General features: G+C 45.0%; 1 protein-coding gene across 1 annotated transcript in view; it reads right to left on the bottom strand.

Annotated features, from left to right (window-relative positions):
- The window catches only part of LOC108398545 (guanylate cyclase D-like), a 135,082-nt gene extending 117,804 nt beyond the window's left edge, over positions 1-17,278 (bottom strand). Inside the window, exon 1 of the mRNA XM_037010621.2 lies at positions 17,141-17,278. Coding sequence (XP_036866516.1) covers positions 17,141-17,150 — 10 coding nt within the window. The 5' untranslated portion in view covers positions 17,151-17,278. The remainder of the gene's footprint in view (positions 1-17,140) is intronic.
- Between the last annotated feature and the right edge of the window lie 9,940 nt (positions 17,279-27,218).

Below are 27,218 nucleotides of genomic sequence, written 5' to 3'. Positions count from 1 at the left end.
ATAATCACCTCCACATTTCCCCCTCAACCCACACACAAACACAAACAAGGTAGTCTGCATGTACTCCATCCACATACGTCATTGTGCAGAACTACTTCCAGGCCTCCAAAATCCCTCAGATCCCACCAGAATCCCAGCTCTGCTCTTAAGGCCCTGAGAGAAATGAGTCAGGTGGGAGGGGCTGAGGAAGAGAAGGTGAGGAAGAGAAGGTGAGGAAGGAAAGAAAGGGTTCCTGGTTTCCCACAGGGGTTCTGAGGTGTCCTTAGGCAAGTTACTTCTCGTCTTAGGACCTTAGCTTCCTCATCTGCCAGCTGGGTGTGGGTCCCTACCCTCAGCCTTGTCAGGGCTGCTGTGAGGCTCTAGGAGGACCAGGTAGGGAGAGCTGACGAAAATCAGGGACCTGGGATAATGAAGGTGTTACAGGAGCTACTGAAAGACGTGGATGTGAGAAAGGGCCTCTCCACCTGGTCCAAAAGAGCCTTGTAGAGTCTAACAAAGATGGAGAAGTCTTCCTGGGAAAGAAGGTCACAAGCAGGAGTGGCTTCCCTTGCAATGCTCTGGAGAGACAACATTAAGAAGAGAACAGAGGCTGGAATAAAAGGCCTTTCAGGTCTTTCTAAGACCTGAGAGGACACAGATCAGAAGGAAAACATAAGGTCATTTCCCCTCTGCCCTCAAGAGGTAATGTCACATCTCAGGACTGAAGAAGGATCTTGAGCCAAAGTTACACAATCACAAAACTCACAAGTGGGATTTTGGGTGCATTGCAGGCAACTTAAAACATGCGCAGTCTTTCCTGCCTTGAGGACTTTAGCCTTCCCAGAACCCAGCTTTCAGCATCCCATTCTGAGCTTCTCCAGGGAGGGCCTGGGCTCCTCACCTGCTGCCAGAGTGAGGACCTGGGAAAGAGCATGTGCACAGGGAAAGGGCCAGGGAAGGGCTGCTGGCCACAGCCAGAGGCTGAGCTCCCAGCAGCAGAGCCAGCCCAGCCTGCGCCCAGACCCCCAGGACTTCCAACAGGCACCCAGGTGATACAGAGGTCCTTTCTCATTCTGATGCCCAGTCACCAATTTCTTCCTCATCCCCTGGAGACCTGCCCCTCAAAACAGAGGTACAGGGATCCCAATGAAACACAGTTCTCTTCCTCTGCCAAGACGAGGATTTGGGGCAGGGAGTAAACTGAATATCGTCCTGGTTCTAAGGCAATTCAGAGTGGAGAGAAGGAGGAATTGAGTGAGACATCTAGGAGGCTGGGCCTTCGTGACGGTCCAGAGAGAGGCGATGAGATCTGAGACAAGGAAGAGACCGCAAGACTTGACTGGTTGGAATGCGAGGCAAATGACAGGGAGGTCTCAGGGTTGACTCCAGATTCTGGCTTGGCTGATAAGTTGGTGGTAGGAACTCAGAGGGAAAAACCAGGGGAAGGGATACATAATGAGTTCACAGGAAATACCCATCATCTCTTTTAAAAATTCACTTTTTGCATAATAGGACAAAAATTGTAAATAACTTAGTCAATAGGGAAGTCAGTTAAATCAACTGTTTCATCCATATTGGGCTATATTATAAAATATGAAACATGGGGAAATAGTCACAATAATTTATGTTTTGAAAATGGGTCATAAAATAGTATTGCAGAATTATCCTATTTTTGTAAAATAGATGTATATGTCTATACATGAATTTTTTTTAACTTAATAACATCAAAATGTTAAAAGTAGTTGGCTCTTGGTGATGAATCACAGGGGATTCTTTAACTACCATTTTTGTGTATTTTCCCCCATTCTTTCATAAAACAACAAATGTTATTCTGCTATGAAGAAGATGTGGAGTCTGGACTGACAGTCCCTTAGAGCAATGACAAAAGGTCTGAGGACTCTTCTGCCCCCAGGTGTATGCACCCTACTCTGGGTGTTACAGGGGAAAGCAGCCCCTTGGGCCCAGCAGCTGCTGAATATTGCTTCAAGTGGCACAATCCCCTTTGATTCTTGGTTTCTGGTTCAGGTTGGAGAGAGGCCACCAATAAATTACACCAGGATCTCTGGCCTAGGAGAGCCCCCAGGAGCTCGCTCCAAGCCAGGTGACGCCAACCTGACAAAGCCCAGATTCTAGAATAGGAAAAGGACAAAAATAAGGTGCTGTTGAGCTGGTGCAGGAGCACATGATAAATGTTCAATAAAAATTTATTGAATGAATTAATGAAGGGGCAAGAGCAACTTGGTGAATCTTTTGGATATATTGGGAATTCTTTTTTTCAATTGACAAGTGAATTTAACAGAATTATAAAGAAATTAATTCCAACACCAAATGCTAGTCACTGTATATCAGCTGCCTCAGAATTAGTAGAGCTCAGTCCTAGTAAGATCCAATGGGAGAGAGACATCATCGACCCCTTGATATTCAGCCAGGTGCTGTTCTTCCCTTGTGGCAGGGCCCAGTCCACGGGGGCAGCTCAATTACATTCCACTAAGTAAAAAGAAGGGGATGGAACCAGGGGTCTCATTAACTGTGTCACCCTCTGAGCTCATTAGTTTCTAACACTTTTCTCCAGAAATTCTGCACACATGGAATGTCCTTAGACACTTGACTGAAATTGGCAGAAAGTCCCTGACCTTTTCTTAGCAAGAGCATTATTAATGTTCTCTGACTCCAGAATGACAACTCGTTGTTTTTTTTCTTCCTTTTCTGAAAACCTATTAATGTAGAGCATCTGGGGGATTTCACAGCTGGTGATGACCTTGACAGCTTCTCCTGTCACTCTGCTTGGGAAGCCCTCAGGCATTCAGTGGTTTTTCCTGGGTTCACATGAGCCTTCCAAAAAGCCCCACAGCTTCTGGACCAGTCCCCATCAAGTCAGTCTAACATCTTCTGCACAGACATGGTTGCTATTTCTTGGCAATTATTGTTCACTCTGCCTCCCTCTCTTCTGTACTACTATGGTGTCTGCCCCCAGCACTGGCAGAGGTCAAATGCTGAGTCATGACCTCATGAAGGTTAGAGCTGGAGAGGTCCTGGGAGAGGATGGGGTCCAGTCCTCTCATGTGTGAATTCATTTCAGTTCTTCTCAGCCACTTACTGAGTTGCTCCTCTGTACCAGGCCCAGTGCCACATTCTGAGAGCACAAAGCTGGTACTCCTCAGTCTCCCCAGAAACCCTTGAAGAATTTGCTCATGGCTTCAAGGCAGAATCAGACTATAAACTTACTAATTCATTTAGTAAGATAAGACCACAATAGAGGGCTGGATAAAGTCCAGGAGTGGGGAGCATGGAACAGAGGAGAGAATGGCCAATTGTACTTGGTCAGATCAAAGAAAGCATCATAAGACAAGGTGATATTTGGAATTCACAATTTGACAATTCAAGGATGATAGTCAAGGGTGTGTAAGGGAGATGAGGGGGTAACAAACATTCCAACAAAAACAAAGTGGCCTAATTGTACAGAGCTTGGGCTCTGGAGTCAGATGGCTGAGTTTAAATCCACCTATAACTGGCTTTGTGATCCTAGACAAGTTACTCATCCTCTCTCAACTCAGCTTCCTCATCTGTGAAATTCAGGCACTGTGAGCAAGGCTGTCGTACGCAGCGGGGCAGCGTGCTACGGTGCACCTCCTAAGCATGAACTTAGAGTTGTACACTTGTTACAACAGTTTCCAGTGTATGGTCTAATCAAGTGCTTGCTTTCTCAAACTATGATGACAATTTGTGACAGATAGAAGTTAAGTGTCTTGAGGAAGATTGCCCTTTTTTGAATTTCACAAAGGTACTAAGTGGGCTATAGGTGATCTGGTACCCACGGCATTCTCTTTTTCTTTCAAACGTAAAACTCTTGCTAACAGGCAGGGGGCGGAGGAGCTTCAGTTTTCTTGCATCTCTTCAGTTGTCCACCCAGAAGCCCTCCTGCCTGTTTGGGCGACTGCCCACTGGGCCACAGGCCTCTGCCTGGGGATCTGGGCTGCAGCCCCCTCACTGGGTTGGTGACCACCCTTCTCCACAGAAACCATGGGGCAATGAGCAGGAGCAGGGCCCCTTCCTCCACATACTCTGTCCCTTCCGCCCCCTAAGATTACATACCCACTAATCAGGCAGGGGATAAACCTTTCTGCATGGAAGGATTGGGACAATCCTAAAAGGCACAACGATGTCTGAGAGGAAGGTTAAAGCTCTCACTCTCTTGACATTTCCCAGCATATGGAAAAGGAAGCACTCAGGCTCTTTCATAAAGGGAGAGGTTCCCTCAGGGCACACCCCAGTTTCTGACATGCCTTCTCTTGCCCTGAGAGTCATCTCTCTCTTTCTCCTTTTCACAAGCCTCCATTCACCTCTACTGCAGGCCCAACAGAAACGCAGTCCCCACCACAGGAAGGGAGGTCTCACAGCCTGGATCCAGCCAGCCAGCACCCTCCCGTACTTCTCCCCAAGTCAGCCCCATTCATTCAGAAGCAGTGTCCTGTCCCCAACAGGCAGGTCGCGCAGGGCTTTCCTACTCTAAGTGCCCAACTCTAAGCGCTGTCACATGGGAAACACACACCTGCATGTGGCAGCCCTCAGTCAGCTGGTTTTTGCCTGAGAACAGTGAGGAGAATAGACAACCTCAGAAACCCGAGGCCTGGGTTCAGGTGGACTTCCTCTTTGATACTCATTTGTCTTTAACCATGGAATTTTCTGTATTCAGCACAACATCCCAAAGGGAGAAACTGTCAGCACAGTCTAAACACATATTGAGAGGAAATGGTTCTTATTTAAGTAGCAGGCCCAGCTGGCAAGCCTCCACCCCTGGTCTTGCTGGGAAGGGTTAGTTTATTTCCTGTCATATCTGGGAGTCTATCAGAACCAAAATGTACCCTGTCTGTCACCCTTTAACACAGTGTCTCTTTAGGGAAGGTCCCCTAAATCCTGTGTCAGTGTCACCAGGGTCCTTACGAAGATGCCCAAGCCTTACCTCAGATCCGCTGAATCAGAATCCTTGCAGGTGAGGCCAGCAATCTGTGCTTTAAACAGAGTCCCAGGAGGCTTTTAGGCTTTTTAAGTTTTGGGAAATTTGGCCCCTCCAGTGAAGGAAGGACTTAGATTGACAGCTCTGGAAGGATTTCATCAAATTCTTTAGTTCTCCTCATGGTGTTGGGGGGGGGGGGGGGCGGGGGAAGAGGTCTGTAATGTGTGTGTGCATATATGGTGTGTGTGTGTGTGTGTGTGTGTGTGTGTGTGTGTGTGTGTGTGTGTGTTGGGAGGACAACAGGCAGGGAGGGAGAAGGTGGATCAGTTTTTCATATTCCACACCAAAATAATAAAAGTGCTTATTTCTGGCTGATGGGGTTAGTAATATTTTTCTTTTGCCTTCTCTGTATTTTCAACTTTTCAACAAGCAAAAGAATGACTTAGTAATAAAAAGAAAGAATTCTAAGAGGAATTCATTGTAGTTCATTATCATCCATCTTGAATCTCATAGTCCCAGCAAATCCTGTCGTGCCCAGCAGTCCTTGCCTGGTGTGTCAGTGGGGCAGTGCCTACGGGCTGCTTTCAGAGACTGAGCTGTTCACAGGCGTCATCTGGAGACACGGTCCCCACCCTGTACTGTCATCCAGGGCTTGCCCAGACGGCCTGGCAGGGCCTTGGCAGAGTCCTGAGCATTTGATTCCCAGGGTTCCGGGCAGCTTTGGAACTGGAGCCTGGCCAGCGTGGGGGGACCAGGTGCAGAGTCCAGCTCCGGAGAGAGGCCTGTTGAGAGCCAGGATGGCACAGAGCAGTCCCACCTGAGACAGCTGCCATAGCCCTCCACTCCATGTCATGCTTTGTCCTTCTTGTTTTGTTTTTTGAAGTTGAGAGGTATCTGGAAATTCACCGGTACTCATAATGATTGTTCTCCCTAAAGGCTTTTATTAAATCTGCAAGTTGTACACAGAATGGAGCACAGGGCCTAGCTTATAGCAGATACCAATAAATGTCCATTAATAAATGAATACAGATATGAGATAGGAAAAAAAACTCTTTTTGTAAGAGCAATATGCCTCCCACTCATCCTAAAGTAAGTGACGTTTCTTTTGGGGTCCCCTTGGTCTTAGTTAGCTTGGCACAGTTCCTTTGAGTACCTGGTAGGGGTCAGCTACCCATGAGCCCTGCCTGAAGGGCAGGTATTTTCCCTCCTGCCTTCATGCCCACAGCAGTCCTCAGCCATCTCCTTGGAAGCCAGGGGAAGTCCCTACTCAGTGCATAAAGCCGATGTGCAGTGCTGGGTTCCACTGTGCCATCGCCTCCTCCCTCTGTGGCAGATGCAGATTCTTGTCCAGTGCTGGGCTTTTTCTTCAGGAAACCTGTGCTCACAGAAGGTGAAGGATGGAACTGAGTGGCTACAGTGTAACTAGATGTTAATTTAAAGCAACAGGCCCCTCCCACTCCTATTCCAGGGCAAAGGAATGATGGTCTTTAAAGGGATATTAGACTGAACCTTACTAATGTAAAAAAAAATAAAATGATTCATTCCAGATGTGGAGTGTTTCCTCACTACAAGAAAATTAACTGTTTTGAGCAATTATCCCCTTGGCCTCAGAAGGGAGTGACTCTTACTGGGGTAAGCATGTAATAATGTAGATAACTGTTATTCAAGTACAAAAAAAGAGAGAAGTGAGTAACTGAGTCCAGTGTTCAAAGGGGTGTGACAGCTAGCTCAGTGGTCCCTGAGTGGGTCCCCTTGGTGGGCTGGGCACCCCATCGCCATTCTCCAGCTCTGTTGTCCTGCCCTTTAATCCCCTTTTAGGTGCAAGTGGACAGGAGGAGAGATAAGGGGCAGACAAGATACAGCCTGGCACTGAGTCATCTTCAAGATAACTGTGTGAAATCCCTGGCATTTGTCTTATGGGAGGATCTGTGGGGCCCTCGCAGCCCTTCCCCCAGGGAAATCCCTTGACTTGCCTTTACCTTCTCTGGCTGAAAGCTATGCCTTTTCCCTCAGCTCAGCTCCCATTCATCTCCTTTGAAGGGTCACCTGCCCTTTTCAATGGTCTTATTAATCCAGCTTCTGTCTGTGGGGACACCTTTGGCCCATGGGAAAACCTCAGGCATCCTGGCCACAGCCACAATCTGGGCTGCAACCAAAAACACACCCATTTCATGACTTGGCCACCAGTGGGCGCTCTATCCGAGCCTCTGGCCCATACACATTTTCAGGTGTTGGACCAGTCCCTACACCCATTAAATGTAAAGGCACACAGGCCACATTCTCTGGTTTCCTGGAAGCCCTCCTCAGTTTGCTTAAGTAAGGAAGAAGCTCCTGTTAACCCCACACTGGGGTCAGGGTGGGATGCAGGTGGGCAGGGGGATGGACAACACTGTCTACTCCCCAGGGAAACCCACACCACCCCCTTCTTTCTCTGCCAAAGTCTCAGCCTTTCTTGTACCTTCACAGTGGGGGGTCTAGTCTCTTAGCATGTCTCATGTAGGTCGCCTGGCCCTTGGGTTTTGATACCTCTGTGGACACTGTAAGACAAACAGGCAGTTTGTCTCAGCTCTGCCAGGCTTCACTCATTCCAACACCAGCTAGATCCACAAGGAGTCAGTGGGATGTGGATTCAGATCCTTACCCTTTGCTTAAGAAGCCTTTGGGCAAGTTGTTGAACTTGGCCTCAGGCTTATCCCTTGCAAGCCAGGTTTTAAAGTTTTCATTTTGCAGAGCTTGAGAGAAGTTTGGAGAGAGGGTATTACAGGGCACTAGGCACAGTAGGTGGCTTTCCCTTCCTGCCCTGTCACTTCTCAGCTAGGTGACTTTAACCATCGCTCAGCTTATTCCTCCCCTGAAAAGTGAAGACAAAATCAAACTGTCTCAGATATAACCCTTCATTGGCCTCATTGGACTGTTAATGAGGGTGAAATAAGGTGGCATATGGCAGATGGCTGGCACAAGCCTTGTGGCGCCTCAGCAGTGCTTAATTCCCTCATCCTCCCCACTGAGAGGGAACTGTGGGGGTGGTGTCTTTCATCTACATGTCTTAATCCACTAAACTGCTGTGACAGTTGAAGAAATGAGTGTGCAAGAGTGTCCACTGTAAAGGATTGCATGCATGTATAGGGTCAGTGGATTCTGACCATTAGCAGGAAGAAAAGAGAGGCAAGAAGTTCTGGGAAAACTTCCTGAAGAAGCCACTTTCTTTCCCTCAAGGAAGATTCAAAATATTTCTGCTGAAATGTGTGTTTCTCTTATGGGACTAGCTCACACACATGGATAGAGGGGCACAGGGTCCATATTATGTGGAAGTCATATTGATTCATAGGCAATATATTCCAACATGTTCATGCCTTGAAGCAATTAGGAGTAAGCTTTCTCACAACTAAAAAGGAAACTGTGGCATTTTGTGAAGACCTTACAAAACGGCTGAAAATCCTCCAGAAGTGCCTTTCTCTGGTGCAAGTCATCACTGATTTAGTGATTTCAAGAACCACTATTCTTTCAACTGTGTGAGGCTCTCTGGGGAAGCAGAGAATACAGATGACGAAGCTGTAGACATACTTCCTCTGTACTTACAAAAAAACTTTTTGTTTGTTTTTGAAGAAATCTAAACCTTAGATCATATTTTTCACTTTGGCCAGTTCAGTCTCTGGTAAAGGTGATGCTGTAAAGGTCCTACATCTGGAAAGGAGCACAAAGCCTCAGGTGGAAGCCTGCTAGGACGGAGTGCCCCTGAGTAACCATGAAGCTGGGTGGAGACGCTGGTGGTGACTTAGCCATGCTGCTGTTTTATTAGTATCGGTTCTGTCCTTGTTAGAGTCCTGCTTACAAAACTGATAGGTTTTAAGTGATCTGCTCCAAACATTATTTTTTGGGGGGGTTAGGCCCTATAATTTTTATACCCCAAGACCTTGCAAGAGGATTTTGTTACTTTGTTTTGTTTTGTTTTCAGGTTTATACAAATGTCATTATGGCAGAAATGACCACATCAGGGTCCCATGGGCAAATCAGGATTACCCAAGCCTCCAAGAAGCAAAATTAAAGTGTTTTAGGGGTAGTTCATTTCCCCCTCAACCACATGTTTCACAGGTTTGGTGAAAGCCACATTACCAGAATAAGAGAATACTCCTCACATAGAAAAATAAAATAAAATTTAAATATTACTTCCTCTAGGAAGCCCTCCCTGCAGACTTTTACCAGGTTGGGCTAGGCCTCCCAGCTCTGGTCTCCCCCACCTCCCTGCATTTCTTTGTCTCAACTCAGATTACATCATATGTGGCTATGTCTATGTCTGCTCCCATCCCCCAAACTGGTCTCACTGGTCTTTCTGGGGCCCAGGGCCCAGCACAAAGCAAGGCACTGGGGTATCATCAAGCATTGTGAGCTGAACAGAATGATACAGAAGCACATTTGGGGGCTGGTAAATATAAGAGTAGTGAGATAAGGCATGGAAATGCAACAAGAGTCATGCCATTGTAAAATCTACTTAGCCTGTGAAAAAGGCCCAGCTTATTCTTTAACTTAATCTATATGCTGTTCTTCCTCTTCTTCCAACCCCTTAATCAGTTATGTAACTTTGTAACCAGACAAGAGATAGACCTCTGAAATATAAATGAACCTATGTAGATAAAGAATGCCGAGATCTCCATCAACACAGTCTCCTAAATGACACTATTCTTAAGACAAAACTTCCAAGGAATTATGAACCACCTGTATACATCATACCTTATGCTGATCCCTACCCAAAAGACCCTATAAAGCCCCAAACCCTAAACCCTTAAGCACATGTCCTCTGAGGTCACCTGCACTCCCATCTGAGTGTGTACTGTCTTATATCAAATAAAGTTTCTTGTTGCATAAGCTGATTGCACTTGTCTCTGAACTCTTCTCCATGATAAAGACAAGAACTCTCCAACCTCCACCTCTGGTGGTCAGTGTCTGTCACTTTGTTATTTCATTATGTTTTCTAGTCTTAACACAATCCTTTTCTCTCTCACTGTTTTATTTCAGATCAGCAGGAAGTCTATATAATGAGAATAATAATGACATTGAACCTCCATCCAGTGCTCTGCAGCTCCCCCAAATCCTGGGGTGGTAGGGCCTTAGTTCCCACACTGTGTAGATTCAAGCAGACACTGGACACCAGATGACCCTGGCTTTAGGAGCTGGCAAGGGATCTGCCCTATGCTGAGCAGAAGTTCAATGAACTTTCTTTCCTCCCTCTGCTCTTCCTGTTCTCTGCAGCCTGCACGCCTGCTGACATCCACTTCTACTCTTGCTTTAATGAACTCCTTCCTTACCTACACTCAACTACTTGGTTGAGAATTCTTTCTCTGTCAGAGTCAAAAATCCTCCCCTGTCTGGGTTGAAGTCTCACCTAGTACACAGGGAGAGACCTCCCCAGACGCAGCTGCCTGACCACAGGAGGACTCTCTGCCTATACTTCCAGTCACTGAGAACTTATTTCAGAGACAGTTTATCACTGTAAGCTGGTGGCAAATCTGTATGTAAACACTTTTATAAAGCTTGTGAAGTGTTTCAGTTTTGTTTACTAGCTCTGGCACAGCTTCCTCGCAGCCTGAAAGTCCCCCTGAGGCTTGAGGAGCTGCATGGATACATACAACACCTAGGACGGGACACAGAATGCTGTGTGAACAATGAGTAAAACTGAAGCCACAGAGTATAGGGAGGATAAAGAAAAGCACTGGGCAGTAAATTAAGTCATGCTCTAAGCCACACTCTCCCACTCACGTGCTGTGTGACTGGTAGAGTCACTTTGCCTCTCTGGGCTACAGATTCCTCACCTGTAGAACGAGGGCCTTAGAATCAGTTCCACCATTTGTTCAACATGTATTGATCTTTAGGACCTGTGTCATTCCATGGAGGAAATGATGAAGACAGGCTGCCCTCGGGAGGTCACAGCCTAGATAGCAGAACAGGCTCACACCCATGTAGCCCCTCTGGAAAGAGGAAGGAGGAATTAACATGTACTAAGCACCAGATGTGTCCCAGATATTTTAATATCTAATTTAATGCCTCCCCTAAGGTAGGCACTACTACCCCCATTTTATAGCTACAGAAACTAAGTTTCAAGAGGTGAAGTGACCTATGTGTCTGTGGAACTAGTTAGCAACAGAGCTGGCATTTAAACCCAAGTCTGCCTGACTCTAAAGACTGAGACGGTTCCCACCCAGCCTGAACAGTCTGTGACTCCATGATGTCTAAAAAAGAAAATAATTAATTCAGGAAGATGCATTTTCATTTTCTTCCTTAGGTCTGTGCTTTTAATCATTTAAATTAAACAATTTTTTTACTGATTCATGAAATGGATAATGTCCTCTTCTAGATTATTATGTTACAAAAAGCTGAAAGATGGTGCGTTTATCCATTCAGTTATTCACTCACTGCCTACTATGTACTGACCACACACTGTTCTAAGTTCTGGATAATCATAATGAACAAAGACAGACAAGATCTCTATGCTTATGAAACTGGCAATGTATTGGGAAGACAGATGATAAAGACAAACAACTATATAAGATGATTTCAGTTTATTATAAGTTCTAGGAGAAATGTAAATTAGGAGATTTGATATGGCAGACAGGGGGTCCATCTAAGCAAGGTAGTCAGAAATGGTCTCTGTGAGGGGATGAAGTTTGGGTTGAGATCAGGTTGAGAAGGACCTAGGCATGTGATGATCTAGGGAAAGTTGTTCTTAGGATAAGGGAACAGCAGGTGAAAAAGCACTGAGGTAGGGACAAGCTTGATTATCCAAGGAACAGAAAGGAAGTCAGTGTGGCTGGAGTAGATTAATGATAAAGAAAGTGGCAGAAAACTACCCACCCTGCGAGATGGGATCAGGAAGCCATGGTATGGAGCTCAGATAGCTAGAGAAAGTCATGGGCAGAAGTAAGCAGGGTAATGACAATGAACCATAGAGATGACAAGGACTTCAGAGACACTCTGACCCAAGTACCTCACATTGGTCCAGAGACCCAACAAGGTCAGTTAGTGGTGGAGCCAAGAGTTAGTGGAAGACCCTGTCTCCCTATTCCCCATGGTGTCAAAACCGAACTCAGCCTAGCCAGTGACACCCAGGCTATAAGGCAGCTGCCCAGGTCACCACTGTGTCTCTCTCCTGATCAAATGCACCAAACTTCACTGGCTTCCGACTTCCACTCTTACTCTTTTAAGGTTTACTGTCTACACATTAGGCAGAATGATTGTGTTAAAACCTGATGTACATCAGGTCACACCTCTACTCAACCCCTCCAATGGCTTCCCTATATCTCACTGTACCTGGTCATTGCTGTGACTCCCCATCAGACTTGAGGGCAGGCCATGGTCTCAGATAGCCTTGGATACTTAGTGTGCCAAACATAAGCTTTGGCACTTACATGGAGCGCAACAACTGCTGATTGAGTAAATAAACGTGTGCATATATAAAATCCTGAAAAACAAGTAGACTAGGTGATTTCATTTATGTGTATGTACATGTAGCTATCTGGTTATTATTTATGTATAGCACAATGGTTAAGAGCACGGGCTTTGAGCCAGGTTGCCTAAATTCAAATCCTGTCTCTTCCACTTACCAGTGGTTTAACCTTGGATAAGTTATTAGCCTCTCTGTGTCTTAGTTTCTTTGTCTATATAATGAGAATAATAATAGTATTTAACTCAGATTGTCACAAGTATTAAATTAGTTAATATGCACAATGTGCCTGGAACAATTCTTGGTACCTTTCAGCTGTTATCATTGATACCATTGCTGATGACTATAGATGCAGTGAGGAACATGAATGTAAGGAAGGCCCGGATACCTTCAGTGGGGACTCCTGGTGAGGGAGACAAAGCACCGCCTTTGGAGGGCTCCCTAATTTGCTGCAAAACCCTGGGCAAGTCATTCACCCTTCAAAGTCTATCTGAAAAATGGAGATAATCTTACCCCATTTGATTGCAGCTTTGAGGTGAAGTGAGATCATGTGTATCAGGCTTCTGGCACCTAATTCAAAGGCAACAAATGTTCCCTTCTCTCTTCACTGGCCTGTGAGCTCGCCAAGCACAGAATCCTGTTCTCTGTGTCTGAAATCTGCCCACACCCTAGTGCCTAGCACAGAGCCTGGCCCAGTGAGCAGACAATAAACAGTGAATAAACAATAGGCACTTGCAGACTGCTAATTAGGCTGCCTTCACATATCTGTTCCCTCAGTTTCATCATTTTCTACCAGAAATCCTATCCAGAGCATCATCATCTCTCACAGTGGCTCTGCCAATGACCCACAGATCTCCCCATTCAGGGAATGGCTTGTCTGCCAGTACTACTGAACACAGTACAAGGTTTGTCTTTCTAAAGCACAGCTCAGGCCATACTCTTTGCCTTGCACAGAAGTCTTTGTGACCCTCAATGGCTGTTCTTTAAGCTCGTGTTTGAGGCTCCCACAGTCCATCCCTGGCTGCCCTTGCCATATTCTTTTTCTCCCCCCTTCTAACTTACATGCATCCATACATGGACACTAATCTGAATCACAGTTCCTTGGGCCTTGCTATAGTTGTGTCCTTGCTTACACTGTTCCCTCTGCCTGGAGTGACATCTCAAAGCATAACATACCCCATATCCCCAGGTCCCACTCTGTTGCCAGTTGGAGTCACCCAAGTCCACAAACTGGAAGTGTCCCTCCTGCACCCAAGTTTCCACAGTGGTTCAGGGTACTGCTCCCTGCACACTTGCTGCTGTGGACCTTGCACATGTTTCCCCCCATTTGAAAGTAGAGCATTCCTAGGAAACCTTTCATAAGGGAAATGATAGAAAGTAAAAAAGTGACTACCATTAATTTATACAGAAATTTTTCTGAGTGTTCTCAGCCCCCCAAAATTACCTCTCTAGGCTTTCCTGATACCTTAGGACACACCTTGCTAACGGATGCACAAATAACTTGAGACAAAGCACAGATGCTCACAGTTCAAAGCTCTGGTGGTTGATGCTGAGATGTTGAGCGTGGTTCCTGGGGCAGGAGCTTGGCAGCACCAGTTTCACTGCTTGGAGTGCATGCTGCCCCTATGGGTTGAGTGCAACACAAAAGCTGAACCCATTTTTGCTTTCTGCCTTTTCTTGTAAAAGCAAAATCCTCTTGGGTTTTCTTTCAGTTAGTGAAAATAGGTACTTATATTGGTCTTTTGTAAAAGCAAAGTGGGATAACCCAAACTTTCAAAACACGGGGATACCTTCTTGTGTTTACCTGTGTGCTGAGCCAAGTGGGCACTCAGCATGGTGGACGAATGCATGCTGGCCTCCCTGCTGTACGGGTGGAGGTCTGTCTCCTTCATCCCTGTACCTCCCCTCTCTCACACACGTACATGTTTCCTGGAGCACAGCAGGAGCATAATACATGTTTCCTAGATGAGTCACCCAGCCTTGCCTGTCCACTCTCTTTTCCTCGGTCCCACCGACTGCCCTAAGTCAGACCTCATCATTTCTCACTTGGACATTTACAACAGCCTCCTAGCAGCTTCCCTTCTTCCCTTCTAAGCCCCACACAGATTACCAGAGACGTCTTTCTAAAATGGAAATCTCACTATGCCTTTCCTCTGCTGAAAACCTTTCCTTACTCCCCATTGCCACAGGATAAAGGCTTGGCTGCCTCCCCTTTCAGCCTAATCTGCTCCCCATATCCCCCTCCCCCTACACATATTTCCTGACAAGGCTCCAGAGCTACTTATAATACCACAGCAGGCCTGTGTTATCTCAGGCCTCTGTCTTGGCCTATGCTGTTTCCTTTTCTTCAGACGACACCCTGCCTCCACTCCTGGACCCCCAGCATCTGATAAAGAACTTCCCATGCCTCCAAACTCAGCTTTGCCAGAAGTTTCCTCTGTGAGATGAAATGGCTGACCCCCCCCAACTAACCATACACACACACACACACACATACCCCTCAAGCACTGGGCATTCACTGGGCGCCAGACACCCTCTAGGCAGCTGCCGTGCTGGTCACATTCCCGTGGTTGTAGTCATCACCTTGTGTTGACATGAAATGTGCACCTACCTGCCTCACTTGCTCACCTGGAGCCTGAGGTCCAGGCTACTCCTGGCTCTCTCCCCAAGAGCTCACTCAGTGCCAGCACAATAAGGAGACTCATAAATGAGCTGCACTGCATGCAGGGGAGGGTGTGGAAGGGGAGGAAGTCAAGTGGGGGATAGAGCAGGACAACTGTGAAGGTCTGACCCTAGGCTGACAGGGTCTCTTGCATCTTAATTTAGAATCCAGGACCCTGCTGATCAGTAGCAAAAAGATGGTTCAGCTTTGGCTGTCCTGGGGCTCCTGCTCAGGCTTTGTTTGAGGGGTTCTCAGCGGCAAAGTCCTCCAAACTACCCTGCAACTCACCAAATGCAGGGCCAGCGAACAGGTCATACACGCTGCTGACAGACTAGCACAGGGAGAAATGTGGCTTTGTTACCATCAGGGTGGCAGGAAACCATCAGGGCTTCAACTGTTCAGGCCCTCCATGTGTCCATTCCTCTCTTTAACAAAGCTTGCTGAGGCCTGCTTTGTGCCTGGCACAAGGACAGAGAGAGAAATTAGACCGTTCCTGCCCTGGAGAAGCACCTTCTCTGGGGAAGCAGGCAGTGTTCTCCAAAGACACTTCCCTCAAGGAGTAAGTCAGCGTGTGGCTAAGTCCCAGCGAGCAAGTTCCTGAAAGAAGACGGACCACAGTGCATTCTAGGAACAGAAAGAAGACAAGTGAGGAGTACCGGAGATATGGGAATAGACCCAAGGTGAACCTGGGGCGAGAGGTGCAGCCCTCTAACAGCAGCTGGAATTTGCGTGGAGCTTACTATGTTCCAGGCACACTTTCAGATATTTCATGTGAGTTAAGTCCTTTAATGTCCCAATAACCTATGAGGTTAATAACAATGATTATTATATGATGATCCATGGGAAGCTACTGAATGGTGTCAAGTAGAGAAAAACGATCAGACTTAATATATGAGAAATTTCCCTTTGGCTCTCGTGTGGAGCACTGAAGGGGGTCAGAGTAGATGAGGACACAGGGACCTACTGGGAGGCCTCAAAAGTAGTGGTCCGAGGCAAGCTGCCAGGAGCTTGGATGTGGGGGTGGCTGCAGTGGTGGAGAAAAGTGAACATATCTGAGAGCTATTAAGGGAGCTGACAGAACTTGGTTGGCGCCTACTCATTCTTCTGGATTCAGCCCAGGCCTCCAATAAACCTACCCTTTTCCTCTAGGCAGGGTGTGGGGCCCTTCTCTGGTTTGCCCAAGCCTTGCTTCCTTCTAGTAGCCCTGATCTTACCAAACATCAGCTTCTAAGTTAATTTTCCAGCAAGCAAAGTTTTAAATCACAGAAATCCAGATGTCCAAGTGAATAATTCCTCAAACCAAATGGCTTATAAGCCAAAAGCTAATTCACCAAAAGCCAAATCATTCAAAGTGAATTCCCTAAATTTGTTTCTTTTTAAAACTGTTTGGCTATTTATAGTAGTTGGTATTAGATGGGAAAGGTTTTAAAAACCGTATTAACATTAACTAGGTAAAAAAGAATACTTAGAAAGTTTGCATAAGGTATAAAAACAATGATACAACAAAACTCCTCTACCCAAAACCAGTCTTTAAAAATGAACATCACCCTTAACTTGGGAACCTCCTGTCTTTCCCTCTCCCCCCTCTATCCTTTCACACCACAATCACCCTTCTAAATTTTCTGCCTTTTGCCCTTGCTTTTCTTTCTAGTTACATATTTGTATCCTCAAAGAGTATTTGGTTTTAGTATTGTGTGTTTTTGAACTTTATATAAAAGGAACTAGAGTACCTGTATTTTTCTAAGACTTTTTCTTTTATTCAACATTATGTTCCTAAGATTCATTCTTGTTGATGTGTAGCATTTGAACTCATTCATTTTCTTGGCTGTATAGTATTCTGTTTTAGGAATACATTATAATTTATTTATCCATTGGGTTGAGGGTCAATTAAGGTGGTTCCAGTGTTTTCACATTACACATAGTGCTGCTAGAAACATTCTTGGATATGTTTCTTAGGGTACACATGCTATGGAATTGATCTAATTCATTCTTTATAACAATTGTATGAGGTACAAATAATTAGTCTCATTTTATAGATAAAGTAATTGAAGCCAGAGAAGTTTAAATGACTAAAGATAAGAGTTCAATAAGAAGTGCAAGATTTTTATACCTTGAATCATCCCATGTCATGAAGTGGTCCTTCAGAAGAGAAATCTGTCGCGACCCTTCAGGGGCCGAGGCAACACGCCCAAGGTCTTGATTCTTCTCTAGGCTTTATTGTCTAATCTCTCGCGGCGGTTACAGCAGTTGTCGGGCAGCTCTTCTCCCTCCCTGCGGGCTCCCTTATATTCAGTCACCCAACCAATCCGGGACAGTATCATGCGTGACCTTTAAGCGGATAGGTGTCACGCGCCACTCTAAGCGGGCAGCACGAGCTGTGCACGGGTACAGAAGTCTGCTGGGCCAATCCCCAACAGGGAAGAGGGGAAAGGGTGATGAGCAGGAAGCAGGCGCCATCTTTAGGGCATTGTCCAGCTAGAGTGGGGCTCAGCCTCGGCCATAGGCCGGTCCCCCACAAAATCTACCCTCTGACCATTCTCTAAATGGAGAGTTCCTCCCTGGACAATTCCTATCTCCCCCCAAAGACCCCCATCCCATTTCTCACAGCATCCCACAAGTACCCCCTCCCAGCCTCGTTTGTCCCTGTCCCCTTCCTCTCCATCCCCAAAACCCACCATTGTCCATGTTTCAAATTGATGCTGGTCACCCACTGAGTTAGAACCAAGAACCAAGGATCTTAATCCTCCATCCACTGCTTCTCGCCTTCTCTCTCTCAGCCCTTTTCCCCAAGGCAGGCGTCTCCCCTCCCCCGCTGACCGCCCACAGCTCTGCCTCACTCTGTGACCCTGATTACTGTTCCCTGGATGCAGCATATCCTGTTCCCGTTCCCAGATGGGAGCTCTTTGGGCAAGGATCTGGGTCTTCCATATCTATTTTCACAGCAGTTCCAGAGAACTTCTCTAGCATCCTTTACCTCATGTTACAAAAGACCTGTTTTATTCTCCTTCATCTCCCTAGGGCTCAGATCAGGGCCTTTCACAGAATGTGTAACAAATACTTAATGAAAATATCAATTTTCACTCAAACTACTTCCCATGCCATGCTTGGATTAATTTCAGTTAATGTTTACTTTTCACTTTAAAATGCTAAATACTGTGCACAGCCTCTGCTCTTGGCAAGCCAAGCCACTCCTTCCAACTCCTTTCTAGGCTCAAGCAGAAGGCCAGTCCTGTATCTGGTACCTTGCTGGGCACAATCTCCTTCAGAGACATCCTAAAATTTTAGCCCCTATCAACATGCACTAGTAATCACATCACTCTTTCAAGTTTAAGTGGTGCTGTCGAAGCCATTGGATCTGTAACCATTCAGTGCTACAGGTGTCAGGATCCACATTTTGCAGATGAGACCAAAATCCTTATCCAGTAATTTGCCCTGGTTATAGTAAGTAGATATCCAGACATTAGCAGGGAGGAGGCTGGGGACTTTGGCCAGTGTTTACATTTGGTTAGATGCTTGTTTATATTCTAAACATTCCATGTAAACTGTTCTGTGGAATGTGGGGAGGGAGGGTATAGATAACAGACCTGCCAAAACTGACTGGTTCCAAGCAGATTCACAGACTCTGAGAAGGGACTAGTGGTTGCCAAAGAGAAGAGATTGGGGAGGTGGGTGGGGAGGGAGGGAGAAGGGGATAAGGGGCACTGTGATTTGCAATCACAATATAGGTAGGTCATAGCACTGGTAGGAGAAGGCAGTACAGCACTGAGAAGACAAATAATGACTCTATAGCATCTTACTATGCTGCTAGACAGTGACTGCAATGGCGGGGGGGGCGGCTCAGGACTTGATAATGTGGGTGAATGTTGAAACCACAATGTTGTTCATATGAAACCTTCATAAGATTGTATATAAATGATACTTTAATAAAAACATTTGTTAAAAAAGTAACTGACCTTCCTCTGGCCCAGGGTATACTTCAGAATTGCTGGTGAAAAAAAAAAACCTGACTGGTTCCAAAATGGAGAAGCTGACCCTAACTTCACTCCAAAATACATTATACACTCATTAGCATACTGAAAGTCACACCTCTTGGCTCCATGACAGTTCCAAGGCAGATCATCTAAGGACAAAAAGATGGTCACCCTATTTCCCAGAAATCCCCTCCCTATTCCAAGAAAACCCCACCTATCCCGATGAATATCCAACCTCTGTTTCAACTCCACCTATAAGACCACTCAACCCAAACCCCACGGTGCTGCTCCACTCGAGTATGAGCACACTCCCTTCACAAGTGTGTACTTTGCTTTATTAAACTACTCTTTGCTTTTACCTGCTAGACCTTTTAATGAATTCTTTTCAATCAGAGTCAGGAACCCTCTCCTCAGCTGAGGTCTCACCTAGCATGCAGGGAGACCTCTCAGGACTGGATTGCCCAACAACACTGGTCCACCCAGAAAGTCTCCTGAAATGAATCCAGCTTTTCTAACTCCACGGCCCTTGCCCTTCTACTACATCTCCTTCATGAAGACTCATCAAGGCAATGCAAGTTGACAAGGTAGCAAGGGGTAGTGGGAAAGGAAGAAAGCTTGGGAGAGATCAGCCTTTGAATTTGCTTAATTAAGTCACTAGCTTCCCTAATCTTAAGTGCTTTGTCTGCAAGTAGGTTAGTAACACCTACCTCACAAAATTATAAGGATTCAATGAAAAAAAATTGTGTATAAATTGCCTTACATGTAGTCAGGCCTCGGTAAACATTGTCACTTATCTGGCTCTACCAAGCTGTTCCCCTCATCCCTCATCTCTATGGCAACAGTCCAGGCCAAGGGCTGTGCCCTAACCGTAGCATTGGTCTGCGCACTCAGGGAATGGCTCACCTGCAGCTAACAGGGACACTGAGTTCAGTACAAAGGATAAACGCATATTAACTTCTTCACTCCTGGGTCCTGCCCTGTATTTCCCTCTGGTTGCTTGCCTGCCTTTTCTGAGACTTTTGAGAGCATGTATGTTTGGGTTTGCCCACAGCCTTATGTGGCCTGCTTTAGCTAGAGAGCACAGTCCTAGCCTTCCTTCTCCCATACTGAATCTTCACCCCACCCAGCCACTGCCAAGCTACAAAGGAGTTTGTGGTTCCTTGAAGTCCACATCACCTTCAAGGCTATTTTTTTTAAATAGCTGCTTTTCATCTCAGACATGGTTCCCTGCCAGACAAATGGCCTCTCAGTCCATTTCTGAGGACTTAACAAAATGCCAGATCATGTGCTGCATACCTGTAATTACTATAATGACTGAAGCCGGCAGTTACTGGGCATACATCTGCACAATGGCATGAAGTGCTTTATACACATGGTGTCATCTAATCTTTACCAACAAATGATGGGTTGGTGGTTACCTCCATTTCAAAGATGAGAAAACAGGATTAGAAAGGTTTAGTGACTTGATCAAGACTATACTAATTGCACAGCTGTGGTTCCAAACCTGTTTGATTCTCAAGCTCCAGTTCTTGCCCTGCCCTAAGACTCTCCCTAGTCTCCTAATGGGAGATACAAACCCAGAATCAAATACTTCACTTGTTGCAGACACTCTTGTTTCTGATTATAAAAATTAATTCTGAATATTAAAGTCCTCCTCTGGGAAGGAGGGTTAAGGACTGGAGTGACAAGAAGATTTAACTTTTTGGAGTACTTTTTTGTACTTGGTAAATTTCTGAACCTGTGTAGTTTTTTTTTTTTAACTTAATAAGGGGAGGTAGAATATGCCACCACCCCAATATGTGCCACTTTAGCATGTGGATTATTCCAAGCTGAAGGCAATCAAGACCCAGCAGACTCAGGAAGTTTTTTTTACCTCCACCTCAACTGCCTAAAAGATTTTAGAAAGAGGACCTGTAAGAGGAAGAGAACTATTGCCACAGATCACATCCAAGAGATTTACCTGCATGGCAGGACAAACATTAGTTTACCTAATATTTGTTCCTCTCGCTTCTTGTGAATTGCCTTCCCCCCAACCTTTGAAAGCCCAGACCCCTATCCCTCTCATTAGCTAAGGATTGGTATATAAACCTCAGTTGCCTGGCTGCCTTTGAGTCTCATATCTTTGCTGCAATTTTTCTCTTGTTAAGCTACCTTTGTATTACAGGGGGTCTCAGCCAAAAACCCAGAAGGGTAGAGGGAAAAATTATTTCTCCTCCCCTATTTTTAAAATCCAGTTAAAACATAGAACATTTAGAAAATAGTCAATAATTTTTTAAAAATTATTCCTAATGCCACTTTACATAAATATCTATTTATTCCATGCACATGCCTAAAAATGGGATTATATTTATACATACTGTTTTGTAACCTGCTTTATTCACTTATCAATATGTTATGACATATTACTGACATCTTTATGTCTATGAATACAGATCTGAAGGTACTGATGTTGTTCAGATGGTTCACAAGGCCTCCACGCTATGCAAATGCCAAGGAGTACTTTGAAAAGCACTTTGCAGCGTCCCGTGCTTTCTTCCCCTGGGCTTCGGTGAAGCCCTGGCAGGGAGGCAGGGACTGCAAGATCACGCGGGGCATGCTGCGCCCCGGGTAGTGGGCGCCCGGGAGACCCGGCCCGGGGCGGGGCTGGGGGCGGGCCAGGGCCGGAGTCCGCCTGCCTGCCCAGAGCCAGCTACGTTTGGCAGGAGCTGGGCGGAGCAAAGGTTGAGCTGCCGAGGTTCCTGGCTGCAACCTGCCTGCGGAGGGGGACTTGGTGCTGCTTTGGTTCCTAGCTCGATGGCTTGGGGCGAGCGAATGGAGTTCCAGTCCAAATTATGCAAGTACTCTGATGGACTTCAGACCTGCAGGCGCCCTTAGGTGCGGGCCGACCCTCTGACGCTATACAGGGGAGGCCCCAGGCAGCTAAGAGGCTTGGGGAGACGTCCACCATCAAGAATGGCTGTGGACCCACCGGCCCAAGGGAAATTTAGGACGTTTCTGGGCCCCAAAGCCCCTATCCTGAGTGTTCCTAATGAAGCCTTAAAAAAATTAGAAAATAAGTCATGCAAAAAAATAAATTAATATAACTAATCTCTGTCTACTCATTACCCAGCTTAGTCACATCTTAGCATTTTCCTATATTTGCTTCCGCTCTTTTGTTCTTTAAGAAGTGAAGCATTAAATATACAGCAGACTTTCATTGTGTGGACCCTTCCTAGCTCCATTCCCTTCTCTCCCTATAGGTCACTGACATCTCGAATTTAGAGCTTAACAATTTTTCAACTCAATGTGTGCTTTTAATGTTTCTAGTATGTGTGTATTTATCCACAAAAATAGGTGGCTTGTTTTGCAAGTTTTAAGCTTTATATAAACTGTATCCTACTGCGACTATTCGTCAACTTCCTTCCCCCACCCACCCCCGCCCCACCCCTGCCAGCACAATATGTTTTTGAGATTCATTCAATATAATTGCTGTATACCATTTCATTTTGTGATTATACTCCTGTTCATTGAAACATTCTTCTAGTCAACAAATAATCATGCAAGAATATTCTTGTACATGACTCCTAATAACATAGGTGTGAAAACTTTTAGAATATATTCCTAGGAGTGTATGAATCATGCCAAATGTGGTGTATGCACATCTTTACATTTGAGAGATGTTGCTCTGCAGAGTGATTGTGTATCATTTTGCAATGTATGAATGTGGTTCCTCATGGTTGCCAGGCTTGATTTATGTATAATAAATTCTTTAAAGATTTCTTTTTTAACCAAGTTCAAACATCATCTCCTTCATTTGCTCTCGATTTTACCTGGTATGAATTACTTTGCCTCTCTAAGTCTCCCGATCTGCCTTTCTTACCTGAAAGATGGGGATTATGATATTTATCTTGCTAGGTTACTGGGGGAATGAAATGAAATAATGCATATAAAAATGCCTACTCAGATGCCTGACTGAAATTTAATAGGCACTCCATAAACAGTAGTAATAGTAATAATAATAATGGCATTGAGTTCTTGCTATGTGTCACATATAGTCCCTTAGTGCTTTTAAGCTCATTATCTCATTTACTTGAAATGGCAACCTTACAAGGTTGGTATAAATATTGGCTCACATTGTTAGGTGAGGGAGCCAATGTGTACATAGTTCAAGTAAATTGCTCAAAGTCATGGAGATAAGAAGAGGCACTGCTAGATTCAAATCTCAGGTCTGTCAGGGAGTTTGGGCTTGAACCTGCAGACAGTGGAGAATCACTGAAGGAGAATTATTTATTTATTTATTTGCTTGCTTACTTACCTATCTGACTTACCTATAAATAGTAATCGTTATCATTATGTGGATGAGACCATGTACAGGAGAGGAAAGAGAAAGGGCTGGAGTTAGCCAGTTGATGTGCTTTGTGCCTGGCCCTTTGCAAGGCCCTAGGGACACACTGGAGACCAAGACACTTTCTCTGTCCTGAGGTTGCCTGGACCATCTGGACCATCTGGACCAACTTCAGTTCCTGGACCATCTGCCTCGCAGTGACCCAGGCTGCTGGTTGAACATGCAGGTTCCTGGGCTGCCAGAGATTCTCATTTTACAGGTTTCTGGAATAGAGTAACTCGAGCAATTCTGACGCTCTCATAAGTTTGAGAGCCACTGATGTTGCTGGTGACGAAGACAAACAGAAGGCTACAATGCAGAATAATAGAAGAGTTACAATGGCAGGTCCAGGAAGAGTTTCTAGAGGAAGCCTGGATAGATTTGAGACCTGAAAGATAAGAAAAAATTGGCCAAGGGGGCAGGAAAGGAAGGGGAGAGTCAAGCTGAATGGAAAATATTTACAAAAGCCCAACAGTGAGAGGAGTGGCTCTTTTAGAGAAGAGGATTTAAAAATATTTTAGTGTGACTGGAGGGTGGAATGAAGCAATGAGGCCTGAGAGGCGGGCAGGGGCCAGGTCACCAAAAGCCTGTTAGTCATGTCAGGGAGTTTGGACTTCCTTCTGCAGGTAGTGGAAAAATCAGTGGAATTTGTTATTTTAGAGGAGGGCATTGAAGGTTGTGAATTTAAGAGAGGACCCTTTGACAGCCACATTGGAAAGAACAGGTTGTGGAATTGGAACAGGGTAAGAGTTTCCTCAGGGCTGTGAGGTAGGGCAGAGGCAATGATGGCCTGGACTAAGTGGACAGACGTAAGAATCCACGAGGCTGATAACAGATTGGCTACGGCTGGTAGCAGACAGGGAGAAATCAAGGCTTCTTTCTTAAGCAAACTGGGTCAATGGCTGTGAATTTCACTGTAGTGAAGAAAAAAACACAAGGAAGAGAAACCAGTGTCGAAAGAAAATGATGAGATCACTTTAGGGCATACTGAATTTGAGATCCTTATGAAATATCCAAGAAGAGCTGTCCAGGAGATAGTCGGAAATGCAGGTCTATTGCATATCCTGCTAGCTGTTCACGCAATATCCTCTCTTCCTTCTTTGTCCTAACAGAAGCCAACTTTGATGTGCCCATTAAAGCACCCAGCCTCCTAGGTACTCTTGCCAGTCTTCCCAGACTCTCTGTGTTTGGTCATGAGACCCAGTTGTGACCAATAAGCTCTAAGCAGACATCTCTAGGTGGAAGATCCAGAGAAGCTATCGTTCTTCTGATAACAATGGAAAGACCCACCTGGCATTCGTCTGCCACCATTGTCCTTCTTCCTTCTTCCTGCCTAAGCAGAGTTGTGATGCTTAGACAAGATGCAGCCATTTTATGACTGTGAAAGTTGAAGGTCCTACACTAAGGGAGGCAGACCAGAAAGACGGAAGAATTCTGGCATTGAGAAGCTGTTGTATTGCCCTGGGCTGTCTCCCATCTGAGAAAAATAAACCCAAATTTATTTAAGCCACTGGGATTGTTTTTCTGTCACCGGCAGCAGAACACTACCCTAATTGCCTCAAAGGCTAAAACTCTGGTAACAGATCTAGGTTAGAGATAGAGGTCAGCATCTAGCTGGTAACTGACAGTATTTGGGTGGATAGAAGAAAATGAGGCAACCCAAATATGCACAAATCTAAGGGATTCTTATGAGTTAAAGGACAGAGAGGGCTCAGTTTGTAGGCAGTGTTGAAAGGAGGAATTCCTGCTCACCGGGTGAGTCTTTAGGTTATTTTTCATTGTTGATGTTTCCATAGCCTCACTCAAAACAAAACAATCAATGTAGAGCTATGAAGTTAAGATTCAACCCCATGAAATTTATTTTGTAACAACTTTTTAGCTGCTTAACCAAGGGCTGATGACTCTGGTCATATTTGTGGTAACTTAGTTTCCCGGGTGTGGCATGTCTGGGGCTCAGGAGCTGACTTGGTAAACCTCAACTCTCTACTGATTCCCAAGAAGCAAGTGCTTTGCTCCTGGAGTTTCTTCCCAGAAGGCTGGTGAGAGGACTGCCCAGGACCTATGTTGCAATTTAACTGTCCTGTCTTTTGCAAAGATTATTTGCCACAGCCTCCTAATTGATTAGAAGGCTGATCAGGCTAATTTTCCTGATTCTGTTCTCCTCACCTTGCCCTCAACAACAACAAAATATCCCAAAACCAAAAATCTATCTTCCCTAACACATGGAAATATGTTATTGCCTTTCTTGAACACTTTTGTTATCTCTAGGATAAAGCTCAAATCCTTGTCACAGCACATTAGGCCCCAATCTTTCCATGCTCCCTCCTCTTCTCTCTCCACCTCCACACCCACAGTCAACCACCCTAAAGTCTCATTCTGTCCACGTTTCTCTTGCCATTTCAAGCCCTTGCAGGCTGTAGCCTTACCCAATAATGCTTTCTCTGCTTCCTGCTCTAACTGCCCCCATCTGCCCACTGCAGCCAGGTTAATTGTTTTGGCCTACTAGAAGCCAGAACGGCTGGAAACCCAGCAGTGCTCCCTATCGTCCTTCTCCCTCAATCCCTCTGCACAATGTCTCTCCAAATCCTTTTATTTCTGACCCCTAAACATCTGTAAATTTGTCCCTTCCTCTCCATCACCCTACTGCTATTAACCAAATCACTGCCAGTCTCCTCAGTCTTTCCAATTCAATTAGTCTGTCCTAACCTCTGCAAACTGACCCATGTTGATCTCTTCCTTAAAAACCATTAGGTCCCTACGTGGTATTGTCTCTGCAGACCTCTCAAGCCTCATTTCCTATACTCCAGGTGCAGAAAGTAATCAAATCCATGTTGGCCCATCCTCTCTGTCCTAGAACTGAGTTTGCGATACAAGATCATGTTTGCTGTGATCCAGAGCTGATACTCAATTGCTCTGCCAGATTATTTCATAACAGTGGATTTGTTACTTAATCTGAGAAATACCTATGGATTTGCTCACATACTAGGCCCAGTTCTGAGCACTGGGAACATGAGTGAGGATGGGTGATCCTTTGTCTTCAGGGAAGGATAACTGCCTTGTGGGTACAAACTTGACAGTGAGGCCAAGTATGGGAAGTGTGCAGGGTGCTAGGGAGCAAAAAGGAAGCACTAACTCTACTTGAAGAGTGGGACCTGGGGTCCAGCACACAGTACAGTTGAGTCTCAAAATTTGAGATTGGGAGTGATGATTACCCTAATGATGTTTCTAGAAGCCTAAACATCAGTAGGTACATAAAACATGTATTCTGTAATGCTTATTATGTATTGTCAGTGAAAACAGGAAGCTCTAAATGATCTGTATTTTTAAAGTCTATTTTAATAAAACATATATGTATATATTTTAATCAAGCATATACACACACAGAGAAATATTTGGCCAGATATATACCAAAATATTACAGAGTGATGAAATTTCAGGTGATTCTTCATATTTTTTTATTGTGGATTATATTTTTATTGTACAAATACATCTTATACTGTGAAACGTAATTTTATTGTGGAAGTGTAATTTGGTGCAACTACTTTAGAAAAGTATTTCATGTTATCTAGTAAATTTGAAAATGTGCAACCTCTTCCATTCATAGGTAATATGCTAAATAAACTCTTCCACATGTGTAAAAATGAATGTTTAGAGTAGCGTTGGTTATACAAGCAAAAATGAGAACCAACTTATATCCATGTCAGGAATATGGATAAATACATTATAAATACATTATGGTATTATCCTACAAGAAAAGACATTATAAAAGAGTAAAAAGAAAGAAACTACAACTTTATGCAACAACACAGATGAATCTTAAAAGTAAAATGTTGAGCTAAAAAAAAGCAGTTCTC

This window comes from Manis javanica, chromosome 11 (genome assembly GCF_040802235.1).
Source record: "Manis javanica isolate MJ-LG chromosome 11, MJ_LKY, whole genome shotgun sequence".
In the NCBI taxonomy this organism is placed as follows: Eukaryota; Metazoa; Chordata; class Mammalia; order Pholidota; family Manidae; genus Manis; species Manis javanica.
Note: the sequence above shows the minus strand (reverse complement) of the source record. Positions and strands in the feature narration are given on the sequence as shown.